Source organism: Trichosurus vulpecula, chromosome 2 (genome assembly GCF_011100635.1).
Source record: "Trichosurus vulpecula isolate mTriVul1 chromosome 2, mTriVul1.pri, whole genome shotgun sequence".
Taxonomy (NCBI): domain Eukaryota; kingdom Metazoa; phylum Chordata; class Mammalia; order Diprotodontia; family Phalangeridae; genus Trichosurus; species Trichosurus vulpecula.
The window spans coordinates 418,799,327-418,814,517 of record NC_050574.1 but is presented as its reverse complement, the minus strand read 5'-3'; the positions used below and the strand labels follow the sequence as shown (position 1 = coordinate 418,814,517).

Genomic DNA, 15,191 nt, shown 5'->3' with positions numbered 1-15,191 from the left:
ACTTAAAGAAACAAAAGAATCTTAGGGGGAATAATGAAACAAATGAAGGAATGAAAGGGACTTACTGTTACAAATATCAAACTATATGATAAAGCAGTAACCCTCCAAACTGTTTGGTGCTGGCTTAGAAAAAAATGGAAAAATAGAAGAGAGGTTACATAGGCTAGTGAATAGAGGGCCAGCTTTGGAGTCATGAAAACTTGGTTCGAGATTTTCCTTGTGACACATACTTCATGTCCATGGAAAAATCATATACTTAAACTTTGAATGTACTGTACAGGGATCTCTAAGATTATGTTATAAGTGAGTTATAGATTTGCATTAGTAGAAGAGATTTCAACACCAAAGTTTCTCGTATTGATGGAATCACAGTTCTAGACAGAAATAAATAAACAAATAAAGAACCGAATGAATGAATGAATGAATAAAAGTAGATCAGTAGAATGGGCTAAATAAACAAGGTCCAGAAAAATTGGATATAGTAGCAAAATGTTCATTAAACCCAAGAACACAAATTATTTAAGGAAAAGGCTCTTTATTACAGGAGAATTAGCACAATAAACTCCAAATGAACATATGATTTAAATGTGTAATATCAATTAAGTTGGGTGTCTTTGATTGAGCCTTACTAGGTGCTAAACCCCAGGCCCAAACCCCTATCTACTAGGTGCTAAGCCTATGTGGGCGTGAAGCCCTCAGGGTCCTCAGGGGAGTTGCTAAGACCAGAGCCAATAGCAGGAGCCTGAGTTCTGGTCTCTCAGATGACATTTGATGATGGCTAAAGTGTGTATAAAAAGAGAGAACAGAGCTATTTGCTTGGGGGCTCTCACTCTTGTTGACATGGAGACTCTGGTCAGCTGTAGTTAAGAGCCCTCCAGCTTGTAAACCCAGATGTTGGGACTTTGTTAAACCCTGGTAACTATGCATTGAGATTTGAATCAGACAAGGTCTGCCTGTTGATTTTTGTAATTTGTTTGTATTCGCCCTGAAGTTCAGGGTGCTGGCTTTTTCCCCCGAACTAAGTGAATGATATTTCTATGTTGGATTGAAATAAGATTGTTAACCCCTTAACGTTACTTTCCTTAGTAAAGCAGATCAAAAGAACCTGTGCTGGCAGCATTCTTGTTGTTGGGTTTGCGTTGATCTTTCACCCCCACAGCAGCTGCTAGCTGAATTGTTGCCACAAAATGTGAAAGGTCATATCTTTTTTTTCATCCATTAAAAAAATTGGAAGGCTATTCCTTTTACAACTATAGTGGGAGGGTCTTAACTAAGCAAGGGATAGAAGAGATCATAATGTATAAAGCAGATCACTTAAATTACATGAAATTTATGTTTTTGTACAAATTAAATCAATGCAGGTAGAGTAATAAGAGAAGGTAAAGTAAGGAAGGAAAATCTTTGCACTACATCTCTCAGAGGAGACTGAAATAAAGACCTTATATCTTTATAGAAATAAGATTTTCTCTTAAAAAATTGGCAAGCACTGGATGAGTCAAGCATACATAATAAAAAATAAAATAAATTTTATTAAAAGACAAAAGAAAATTTATTGATGTGAGAGCAATCCCTGAGCCAGCTGTCTGAGTAGTCAAAAGATTGACTTGTAAGAGGTAGGATTAGAATTTGAACTAAACTAATTAATCAAAGGGTGAATGAATGAGTGAATAAATCAACAAATGCATATACAATAAACAATAGAGAGAGGAAAATTAAAATGGAAATGGAACAACAGAGCTAACATTGACACTGACTATCAAAACTTAATTCAGGTTTAATCAATGCAAATTAATCACTGGAACAAGGAGGCCATGATTCCAAAAGGACCTTAATAAGTAAGCACCTGATTCAATTGTCAAATGGAGAGAAATACCTTTGAAAATCAAGACAGGGCTGGAACATAAATACATCTGTAAATCTTACGAAGAGTGGTGGAAATTTACAAATAGACTTAACTCAAAGCTTACAATTTAAAGAAATTATGACAAGATATCCAACTAAGCAAAGTCAATGATGATGCAATCAGCATGATATTATCTGAAGAAGAAGAAAAGCTAGATGTTTTCAGATAACATTGTACTGACTACATTAATTGATCAAATGACTTTGCTTAATTGTATATGCACAGGGAACCCTTCTTCAACCACAACTCTAAGCTGGATCATCACTGAAGGCCATTCAAAGAAGAATGAGTGTAAACAGAAGAAAAATGGAAAAGATTTGAAAAAAGACATTTTGAAAAGCTGTTTTCTTCATTTAGGAAAATGGAACCACCACACCCAGACCTCAATGTTGCAAGCCCCTGTTATACTAACCTCCATGCCTAGTTTCCCATCTATACAAAATCTTTATTAGTCAACTATATACAAATCAAAAGTATCCTTAGGAAAAGTATGAGTAGAAAATAAGCAAGCTTTCTTTCACAGTGATATTTAACAATAGATCACATTTGTACTCTCACACTTATCTGAAAGATGTAGAGGACGTCAGGTCCCATTCTGCTTGCTGTTTGTTGGTTACTTTAAAAAAAAAAAGGATTTCCTGCTTTACAAGCTCTTTTACCACCAGCTGACTCCCACAAATACACCAACAACAAGATCTAAAGTCTAGATTCCTCAGAAATAACACTCTCCAATGACACTCTGATAATAAACATCAAGCAAGACTTAAAGGAAGGTTATGCAGGCTCACCAAAGGTATTTGCCACTGAGAGAGAGGGGATCCTACTTAGAGCTGATGTTGAGAAGACATTCACTGTGGATGGGGAGATCTTTCAGAAGCCCCTGTCTTCAGAAAATATCTTGATTGTGATAGGACTTAGGACTTCAAGAACTCCCTGGAAGAGATTATGTAATCAATCAAAGGAATTTGGCCTGTCCATCAATGCTGAAATAACCAAAAAGATGAAAATCGTGTTTACTTCCTTGATTTCAACATGCATTTTGATTTTTTAACTTTATTTTATTTTCAATTCACAAAACAAAACAAGAATTTCCATAACACACTATGATAAAAAAGATGATTGCACACGAAACTGCAAATCTACCATGTACAACTTGCTATTCCCTCCAAATATACAACAAAGTTATCATATAAATTTCTTTTTTCCCCTTTTTTCTTTCTTTCCCCCAACCCTAGTTAGAGATGGCTACCTTTACATACAAATAGATATAGACACAAATATAGATATAGATATAGATGAGTGTATATATATGTAAAATTATTCTACACATATATCTATTTATCAGTTCTTTCTCTGGATGTAAATAGTGTCTTTCTTCATGTTATAAATACACAAATTAAAATTAAAGGATACATAAACAAGCATTTGTTTGGACACCCTATAGAAAAGGGGTTCTTAACCTTTTGTGTTATGTACCCTCTGGTCTTAGTGCCACACAACATAACAGAACTACTCCTAGTCCCATTTTTTAATCTTATTTATGAATACATTAGGATTTTGGAAGACTCTCTCTCAAATGTGAATACTTCATCATTGTTTAATTCTTTCCAGTTTTTCATAAGTATTTAACTTTCTAGGTTTCTTTTGACTTGTTTGTATTTTAGAGTTTCTACTCAGGTCAGGAAGGAACAAAAGTGTTCTATTCAATTAAAGGGAATTTTTTCCACGTAGGATCATATATACTCTTACAACGTAAGTTATTCTTGGTAACAAGTCTTTTTAGTATTGTGGAATATAACATTCCAAGATTTTTCTCTATGTTGGAATAATTGCTTTCAAGTCTTATCCTACCTGGAGTTTCTAGATAAGGGAGTCTTAGCACTATCACTAAACAAATCAATCACGAAATATTTCACTACTGCCTAGGTATTGATGGAAATCACTGTCACCTTCCACAGTGAGACCTCGCTGACTATACAGGTTAACTGACATTCTATTACATGATCCTAGGCCAACTCCCCCTCCTCCTTGGGTTTTGGGGGAGGGGGAGTGATAGAGAGAGCATCGGGTCTTCAGAGAATCTCATTTCCTAAACTTCTAAAAGTAATGGTGGAAACAGAAGAGTATTGTGCCAGAATTAACTTAATTGCCTTTTGTTGCCTCTGTTCTGAATATATGTGTGTGTGTATATATATATATATATATATATATATATATATACATATATATATTGGTTTCAGTGCTTTTCCTTAGCTGGTTCTGTGAAAAACTGCATAAATTCACTTCAAACAGTCCCAGTTGTTTAGCTGGATAAGGCAAACAAACCCAATATTGGTAAATTACCATAAAAAGTATCTATGGTTTGAGTCTGAATCCATGAGTCTCCAGAAGTGATGAGACTAAAAGGCATTATAAGGCAACTGAAGAATCTCTTTCACTGCCAGATAAGCTACCTGAACACAATTTATCAGTATTCTCTTCTGTCTTTCTTAGGATAAAGCATTATTTGTATGGTACCTTGCCAACTAGGGGTTGAAAATTTTGCAATGGTCTCTGATTACTCAATCTTGTTGTCATAACAAATACACATCTCACTTTCTTAAGTGTGGAAAAGACGAAACTGACATTTTCCTGGCCCATTCCCTAATTCTAATTGATGCCATTCAATAGTTCAGTCACATCCAACTCCTTGTGACCCTGTAGACCATATTGTCCATGGGGTTTTCTTGGCAAAGATACTGGACTGGTTTCCCATTTCCTTCTCCATCTTATTGTTCATGGCAGAGAGCTCTCTAATCTTTGGAATACTATGATAGAGTTGTTGTTGTCCCTTTTCAGCTCTCTTCATGATAGATTGGGAAGCTAGGAAGCTAATACTATGCTCCAAGTGAGAAAGTTCCACAGAACTAATTTGAGCAGTATTTAATTCCTAATCAGAGTTTTCCCATCTACACAATGAACCATTCCTTATCCAGAACAAACCCCAATTCCTAGGATAGCCCATCCTTCACTGAGACACTCCCTATTGCCATCCTGTAATGTATACATGCCTCATAGAGCATCTAGGTTTCTTCTGTTTCTACCTACATCCATTCCCCAGAGCCCTCAGCTCACTATGTCCTTCCCAACCCAGAATCTCTCAAATGAAAGCTTTCCATGAAAGAATAGCTTTTGAAATTCCTCCTTGCAGACCTTGAAGCTCTCCCTTAGGCTGGACCAGTAAGTCATACTAGGGCAAGGACTGAGAACCTACATCCAACTCAGACCTAAACAATTTATTGTCTAAGAAGAGCTTTTGTCTTCAGCTTAGCTGTGCCCTGTGAAAAGGTCCATCTTTTGTTTGATATTAAAGTAGTGCATCACTTATGGATGAAATCAGAGTGCTAGGTTATGGTACAATAAAATATTATGAACATGATATATTCAAAATATAAAGACAAACTGGAACTACCTGTTCTTTCTGGACCTAGCCATTATAAGAAACACTGAACAAATGACTAGAATAGAAAAAAAATATATAAGGCATACATATACGTATGAATTAAAATGCATGTACCTACCTGTAAGGTGTTTTCATGATCTCAGCTTAAATACTAGAAAATGAGCTGGAGTTTTGGACTTATATATCTTATATGTAGCAAGTCTTCAGATTCACTAATAATCCATATTTATGGGAGTAGAGACAGTTTCAGGCTAGGGGTCACAGATGTATCAAGCATATTTCAAATTAGTTAATTTTAGACTAGCGCTGCATTAAAAAAACACTGAACTATTAACCTCCAACATGTTCATTTCAAGGCTGATGTTATTGCGTATGTATTTTTGGAGGTGTGCTATGATGGGGAAAAATTGACACATATGAATGCATTTTCATGAACATAATTTCAGAAATTGCAAGTGCTACTGTATCATTTTCATGCATCAGACCTAATGGATATATGTGTGTGTATGTGTGTGTATATATATATATATATATATATATATATATATATATATGTATGTATGTATGTATGTATATATGTATGTATATTCTGATGTACATTAGGAATGGCAAGGAATTTTTGCTAATAAGATCCATTCCATGTGGGTCTTACAGAGAGAGAGAAGTAAATACCAGTAAATATGGTAGTTCCTACTTATAGGGCAGGTAGGTAGCACACTAGATAAGAGTGCCAGGTCTGGGGTCAGGAAGGCCTGAGTTCAAACCTAGCCTCAGACACCTACTAGCTGTATAACCCTGGGCAAGTCTTAACCCTGTTTGCCTTAATTTTCTTCTCTGTAAAATGTGCAAGAGAAGGAAATGGCAAACCACTCCAGTAGCTTTGCCAAGAAAACCCCAAATGGGATCACAAAGATTTGGACAAGACTGAAACAACTGAACAACAAATCCTACATATAAGCTATTTTTTTTCAGTTTCCATTTGAGAAACCTTAATTTATGCTACTTAATGTCATGACATCCAACTATTTAAGATATAAACATCACTGTGAAGGGCACTGACCGGGTCACATTGTTAATTTCTAAGAAGTCACCAAACTCAACAAGTTTGTTAGAATTTTCTAAGGAAGGAATGCAGAGTAATTTTCAAATAATAAAAAATCTACATCCATGGGATTACATCTATGATGAATATTTCACAGCCTAGATAGTTAAATGTTTGTATATTATTAATCTTGTTTACATTAGGTCTCTTCATATTAAGTGCTTTAAGATTTAATGAAATAAGACAATTATCAGTAAGATATATATTAGACATAGACTGCATTTCTACATCTCAGCAATATTGCACTTATTTGACATATTTTTCATGTAGTTCATTAAAGATATTTAGTGTCAAAATTAGCCATGTCTTCTAACCATGTAAAATACCAAGGAAATAAAACTAGTCAGACTGAAAAATTGAGTTTTCTTTTATATATGTGTGTATATACATATACATATATATATATATATATATATATATATATATAAAATGTATTTATTTTTAGTTTTCAACATTCACTTCCATAACATTTTGAGTTTTAAATTTTCTCCTCCTTTCTCTCCTTCCACCTCCCCAAGACAGCATGCAATCTGATATAGGCTATACTTATACATTCTTATTAAACATATTTTCACATTAGTCATGATGTAAAGAAGAATTAGAACTAATGGGAGGAACCACAACAAAGAAGAAACAAAACAAAACAACAAAAGAAAAGGAGAGCAAATGTATGCTTTGTTCCATCTGCATTCAGATTCCATAGTTCTTTCTCTGGATGTGGATAGTATTTTCCATCGTGAATCTTTTGGAGTTGTCTTAGTTCCTTGCATTGCTGAGAACAGCTAATTCTATCCGAGTCAGTGAACGCACAGTGCTGTTGTTACTGTGTATGAGTTTTCTTAAAATTCCAAAATGAAAAGTACAGAAAGACCTTGAATTTTATAGAAATTATTTTAAGACAGTGAGGGTAGATGAACCTTAGGAGCTATGGGGAAGATCATTTAGCAACCATTTTGTTATTTGTTGTTGATAAGCTAGGACAACATCTCATCTATGGTACATCCACACAACATTCATCGGCCAGTATACAATGGCCCCTCAGTATATAGTAACGGGTGGTAAATGCAGAAGTTTGGTTGGCATAAGCCAAAGTTCAAAGGTAACTTAGTTTCACCTCATGACATAAAAAATATAGACATAAAAACATCACCTACTTTCTGAACCATTTAAATTCTATGTATTCAAATAGTATTTAATAACTATCTATTAAATATAAAGCATTGTGTTAATGGGGTGCTGGGGAGATACAGACATCATCTTCACTTAGAACAAAACTCTATGCTCACCATCTCAAGGAGGGGGAGGAGAAGGAGGGAGGAAGGGATAAAATTTGGAACTCAAAACTTAAAAAAAGTTTTAAAGAATTGTTTTAACATATAATTGGGGGATAAAATTTTATATATAGAAAAAATACTGATAAACTTCATTCAAGCTTTTCATTTGTTTTTAAATGCATTTAGTAAAATATAAAGAATCATAAAAGAAACCAATTATATTGAAATACAGTTATCAAAATAAGAAAAAAAAACCACTAGTTCATAGGCCAAAAGTTGAGAATCTTTGCCAAAAGAATTAATTATAGGATTGTATCATCCAGGATATTAGAGACAGAAACTCTGGAGAAAAAGTGTCTTGAGGGACAGCGGGAATGAAATACATTCTATTTTGACAGACCTTGGTGGAAGTGAAATACTGTGGAAATAGATTTGTAAGATTTTTCTAATGTCATCCATTTTTAATTCAATTCATGCAAACCTTTCTAATTTGAAATCAGTGGTTGGGAATGTTGATACATGCTCATAATCCCTGCCACCGCATAGGATAAAGCTTGAGTCCTGGAGTTCTGAGACACCAGGATATCTAAGTCAATAGTGTGTCTGCAGCAAATACAACAAAAATTTGATGAGCCCCCAGGAGTGGGGAGTGACCAGGATGCCCAAGGAGAAGTGAACCAACCCAGGTCAAAGGCAAAGCGGCTCAGGACAGAAATGAGACAGGTCAAAATCCCATGCTAATCAACAGTGGAATTGGGCCTGAGAATTGTCACTGAAATTCCAGCCTATGTGGTAACCAGACACAGAGCGGTGAACCAGAGAAAAGGAGGGAGGAAGGATGGGAGGAAGGGAGGGAGGTAAGAAGGAGAGAGGGAGAGACAGAGACAGACAGAGAGAGAGAAAGAGAGAGTGATTGTTGATCATTCATCCCAACTAATGTTTAATTTTGCATTATGGGATGCAGTGAGGAGGACAGGCTTGCTAAGAGAATAAGTATGTTTATCTACTTATGATACTGTTTTCAAACTGCTTTAGAAATATGCAATCACATATTTTAAAATATATTTGCCATTTTAAGACAGGTCCCTGCTTCTTTGGCTGGAATTTCAGATGCTAATTGCTAGTAATTTCATCTCCTGAATAAAACAGGAGCCTCTACTGGACAATGAGCCTTTAGATGCAGAACCTGTATATATTTAAAATTAGTAAATGAGATTTAGAATATATCCTATAATTCAGACTTTTTGCTAATTCAGATGGGCCTTCTCACCTCATTAGTCTAGTGTGGCCATCTACTTTTCCCATTATCCACATTAAAAAATTTCTCTTTTTTTTCCCATTAGGCCCTAACAATGAACCTTCCCAGCAGCGAAGTAAGAGAAAATGCAATTTCTGAGCCTCTCCTGAATTCTCTCCATCAGGGATGACTTCATTTTCACTAACGTAAACATTCACTGGCAAAGTCATCAGTAGGCTACAAATTGTCTTTAAAGTGGGAAAACACAACTTGTAGGAACACCAAGATTCTGGTAAAAACACACAAAAATTGACAACAACTCTGTGGTATAGTGGAAGGAAATACATTTAAAATTAGAAGACCTGCATTCATATCCTTCCTCTGACACTACCTTTGTAACCGTAGGAAATTTACTTACATCGTCAAGGCTTACCTTTGTGAATCCACAAAATAAGAAAATGGACAAGATGTTTTCCAAAGTCCCTTCCACCTTTAAATTTAGAATTTGCTGCATACTCTTTACCTGTTGTCTCTATGGTTTCTGTGATTTGGTCTAACTTTAAATACAAGGTTGGGAAAAAGTGATTCTGTCCCTAAGCTTCAGAAAATGCATATTTATCTATGTGCAAGTATGGGCACATGAATGCATGTACTCATAAAACCCGTATAAAACCAGTCTACCCAATATTCATCTTTTGGTATGGGTGAGGACTGGTTGTTGTGGTGGTGGGTTTTTTTTTAATATTTCTAAACTTTTCTGTTCTCACTGATATCTCCATAGCTTTTGCGATTTAGAAGCTCTCAATCTTCTCTCTCATTAGCTACAAAAAAAGAAATCTTTCACCTCAAAAGTTGACTTGATAATAATTCCAAATCCCCTGAATCAACTTCCAAAAATACCTAGCTCTGATGCCTCTCTTCAATGTAAAGGTTGCCTAGAGATTTGAAGATTATTTCACTCTGTCTTCACTCTGAGATCCAAGTACTGGCCCATCTAAGTATGAAAGACTCATCACCAGAAACTTGGCCACCAAGGGTTGAAATTTTTGGCCAGAGCAACTCACGAAACATTCTACTAAGGCAGAGAGGGATTGTGGTCTCCACTGGTAAAGTGAGCACTTCAGTATTTCAATGAATCAGTAATCTCATTTATTTGGATACTTCCTTCAACAGTGCAGATCACAACACATCCACACCTCCTTCTCCTTTGGGGCTCTTGAACATGGACCACAAATTTTCCACAGGGGATCCACCCAATATGGATCTCTTGACATTGGTGGATACAAGAAGAGCACACCCACTATCTACTGGTTATCCTTTACTCTCTCCATATGACTACCCCATGTCCTTTTCCAGACACATAGTTGATATTCAGTCTTTTCAATTGTGTCCAACTCCATGTGATCCACTTTGGGTTTTTCTTGGCAAAGATACTGGAGTAGTTGGCCATTTCCTTCTCCAGCCCATTTTACAGAAAAGGAAACTGGGGCTAATAGGGTTAAGTGACTTTCCCAGAGTGATGCAGGTGGTAAGTGTCTGAGGCCAGATTTGAACTCACAAAGATGAGTCTTCCAGACTCATTCCATTCAATCCACTGCTTCATCGAGCTGCCCCTTTCCCAGACATATTTCTCTCTTTTTCTTCACACCTTCTGTGCAACTCTTCACAAAATATGTTGAAACCCACCCATGCTATCATACATCTTTCTATTGCTGGTGGGGTGACCTGCAAACTTTAATTATTCAGAGACCGTGATGTTCCATGCCTTAGTCTCATAAAAAATGGCATTAAAAAATATTTTTGTTTAAGAGAAAAACTGATTGCTGTCAAACGTTCCCAATGCCAGGTAGCCTACTCTTCTCTTTTTATTCATTTCTTTACCCAATCTCGTTCACTGAACAGTTATAGTGTCTGTCTAAGATTTGTGTACTAAAGGACAATCTCGTGGGTTTTTGCATCTAACTGCATAGCATATTCTCAGTAATGAACAGCCTTCATTCACGTGTTTGTGGTTTTTTTTTTCCTGTTGCATAGTTGAGCCAAACTTTTTGAGCAGCTATATATCTCATTTAAGAGGCTCTAGAATATTCTGGGATTTAATGCAATACACACAATGTCATCCACAAATGGGATCGTCCACAGGACTTTATGAAGATGTAGAGTGATAATAAGGCAATAACGGTCTGGAGTCAGACAACCGGAGTTCAAATCCCAGTCTTGCCACTTGTTACTTCATCAATAAAATGAGGGGGTTGGTTAAATATATGATTCTGTGATATAATAGAAGATATAAGAGTAATTTATAGAAAAGTAGGACTCTATACTAGATGTCCTCCATGATACACAACAGAAACATTTGGCAAGTATGCATACATGATTTATGCCACACTCAGCAATAATAATCAGGAAATTCTTAAACAAAGTTATCTCTGTTATTACTTCTCTCAAGGAATCTCATTTGCTTTTGACATATACATAGCAGACACATATTAGAGGGGGGCCATTAAGAACATGTGTTTTGACCCTACCAATTTGAATGGTGTGGGGGTTTGTGTTGGTGTATGCATGTATACACACACACATGGGGTCAACAAACAAGCGCAGTTAAATCTTATGTCCACTACACTAGAGGTTCTTTTCTGTGTTATGGGGTCCCTCAACAATCTAGTGAAGCCATCAGGACCTCTTCTTATAATAATGTTTTTAAATGCATAAAATACACAGGATTACAAAGGAAACTATGTTGAAAAACAATTTTCAAATTCTTTTGCTTAAAAAAAAACTATTTCTGGATCCCAGGTTAACAGCCAGCACTCTTTACCCTTCAGTGAATAGTGTAACAACACATATGTGATCTGCTATTGAATATCATTTGTGGAAGCCTGCCTAATCCCTACTTATATCTTTAAGGATAATCTCCATAAACATGTAAATTATTCTTATAAAAATTTATAGACCTGGAAATACATAAATCAATTAAACCACAGCCCCTAGGAGGAATATAGAGAAAAACCAAATTGAAAGAGGTCTGAAGAACTGTGTCTCACCAAGCAGACCAAATGGAAATCTCTACTTTGAAAACAAAAGATAGACCAAGAGCTATTGATTGCTTCTGGGTTTAATTGAAGCTTTTACCACCATCTGTCAAAATGTACCACAAAATGCTTCAGTATTTTTTTTTTTGCACAGACAAGGGATACATTCAAAAACCACAATGATGCTTTGTCTATGGGATATTGTTTTAAGTCTTTAACTTTCCCTAAATGGATTTTTTCCCATCATGTACCAGCAAACCGTTTATTTCCTTTTTCCAAATTCATCCTCAAAATTTACAAGTCACCCAAGGCTCATCCAAGCAACTTTCTAGGAGGCAGTTGCTAATGGGGTAATTGATTCTGGATGCTCAAGTTTCTGGCACCTGGCTCCTTCTTCATCATTCCCTTGAATATATACAATCCCTTAGGGGTGATTGGAGGCAACACAGCCTACTGCAAAACCTAAAGTAATTCACCAGCGCTGCCTCATCAGCAAACTGACAGGAGAGGAAACCATACTAATGGCTATGCATCTAAAAAGCTCAGCCCTGCCACCCATAGACCGACAAAGTGGACTGATAAACATGCTGATCTTTTAGAAGCAATAAAATACAAGCTGTCAAGCTGTTTTCTTCCCTAAATCACAACACAAGCTTACATGTGAGCAGCAATAGCTGCTGCTCCTTGATTTTTAACACATCCCTGGCTGAGCTATAGAATCTTTGACTACATCAAGGGAGAAGGTGTTTCTTTTATGATCAAAGTTTGAAAAGAGTGTGAGGTTGGGCTTGAGCTTGGATTTGCCAGGTGTGCTTATGGAGGGACAAGTGGGATCTCCTCTGGATATATCAGAGTCACTAGTGATTCATGAGGACAGAGCCTTCAGATGTTTTCTTTAGTAATGTTACACACTCTGATTTCAAAACAAAAAAGGAGAAGAAATATAAAAGGTAGAAGCATAGTACAGTATTATAGTAACTTTATTATGAGTGTGACTGAGTAACACAAACTAGGCTTGGGTCAAAAATATGTCAGTCAACAATAATAATACCTATGTTTTACACACACACACACACACACACACACACACACATATGATCCCCGCCGAGGCCGAGGCCACCACGGAACCCGAACACCCCTGTGAGCCCTTCCTGGTGCCGCCCCCGTACAGTGTGGCCGCGTCCCTTCCCACCTACGAGGAAGCGCAGAGGGCCAAAGCTGTGGCAGTGGCCGCCAGCGCAGTCCCCTCAGGGGAGCCCACCCAGGCAGAGGACGACATCTTTTCGGGGGATGACTCCATCGGCTCGGATGCTGACCAGCTACGGGTGGGCAGCGACGGCATCTTCTTGGTGGCCTTTTTCATGGCCTTCCTCTTCAACTGGGTTGGGTTTTGCTTGTCCTTCTGTATCACCAGTTCTATAGCGGGGAGGTACGGTGCCCTCTGTGGATTCGGCCTTTCCTTGACCAAGTGGATCCTCATCATCCGCTTCTCCGACTACTTCACCGGATACTTCAATGGACAGTACTGGCTTTGGTGGATATTTCTTTTGATTGGCATCCTGCTTTTCTTCAGAGGATTTTACAGTTACCTTAAAGTCAGGAAGACCTCCGAAAGGTTGGACACTGCCACTAGAACAAGATGTATCTACTCGGATTAAGAGAGGCACTGGGCCAGTCATTTGTTTCCTCTACCACTGAAATCTCCAGATGAATTGTAATTCTCCAACTTAATGGGATGGAAGACTACTACTAATAGAAGATGGGAGAAATAGAGGCTTCAAAATAAATGACAGGGTGGTTTATGCTTAAATTTCAGTTATGTTAATTGTCTTAAACATACATGTTTTCGTTTTTGCTTTGTTTGGCATATTTGCTTAGCTAAAAGGGAGACCTGACATTAAATGCCGTGATATAAATGATGGATGAAAAATTCAGCAAGGCTTTTTGTTAATAAGTCTTTCAGTTATACTAAAATGAATGTTAATGCCCTTATGATATGTATAACCAGATAATCTTATAAAAGAATGGTAATCATATCTATATATAAAATAATTATTAATGCAAAAAAAAATATCTAGCTCTGGCAATTTTCATTCTGTCTGAAATCCAAGAACTGGTCCATCTAAGTATGAAAGGCTCATCACCAGAATCTTGATACTCATACATACACATGTAAGTGTGCATGTGTGTATAGTGGCATCAGAGCTAGATATGAGCACCATATTTGTTGCCTTCTCAATTGGGTGGGGAAAGGGGAAAGGAGAGAAAGAATATAAGACTAAACATAAAAATTAAATTTGAAAACAAACAATAATAATGTATGTGGCAGGCTCTGTGCTAAGCACTTTACGATCAAGGTCTTATTTGGTCCTTACAACAACCCTAAGAAGTAGGTGCTACTATTATCCCCATTTTATAGATGAGAAAACCAAGGCAAACAAAGATGAAGTGACTTGCCCAGGGTCATACAGCTAATATGTGCCTCAGGCCGGATTGGAGCTCATGTTTTGCTGACTCCACTGTACCACCCAGCTGCCCAAGAATTTATCAAACACAGAAGCCCTAGAGATACAGAGAAGAGCAAAAATAAGGTTCCTGCCCTCGTGGAACTCACAGTCTAATGAGAGAGACAACAAGAAACAATAATGGACAACTAGGATATATGCTATCGCTCCTAAATCTTCCCAATACCCACACATGAACAGTGAAGGAGTATAAAGCTGGAGGATTAAAAGGGGAAGTTGGCCTTGGGACTTTCCTACTCCTATTCATCCTTCAAACAAGGGGCCAAAGGAAGTTTTCTAAGGCTGAATATGTTTGCTCACTTACTCAAAAATCTTCAGTAGCTCTAAAAAGAAGAGTGTGATACAATTAAAAGAGCAGTGGCTCTGGAGCCAGAAGACCCATATTCAAATCCTGTTTACTCGCTCTCTGTATTGCAGCAAATAGCTTTACTTCCTTGGGCCTCAGTTTTCTCAACTGTAAAATTGGGGGATTGAACTTGAGGGCCTTTGTGACTCTTTATAGCTTGAGTATTTAAGGCCCTATGGCAGCAAGGTGCACCGTGCCTAGAGTCAGGAAGACCTGAGTTCAAATCTGGCCTCAGACACTCACTAGCTGTGTGACCTTGGACAAGTCACTCAACCCCATTTGCCTCAATTTCCTCATCTGTAAAATGAACTGGAGAAGGAAATGGCA

General features: G+C 37.0%; 1 protein-coding gene across 1 annotated transcript; it reads left to right on the top strand.

The window, feature by feature from the left end:
* The first annotated feature begins 13,087 nt into the window (after nucleotides 1-13,087).
* On the top strand, nucleotides 13,088-13,651 carry LOC118837292 (NEDD4 family-interacting protein 2-like). The gene has a single exon (XM_036744186.1). The coding sequence runs from the start codon at nucleotides 13,088-13,090 to the stop codon at nucleotides 13,649-13,651; it is 564 nt and encodes a 187-aa protein (XP_036600081.1).
* The last annotated feature ends 1,540 nt before the right edge of the window (nucleotides 13,652-15,191 follow it).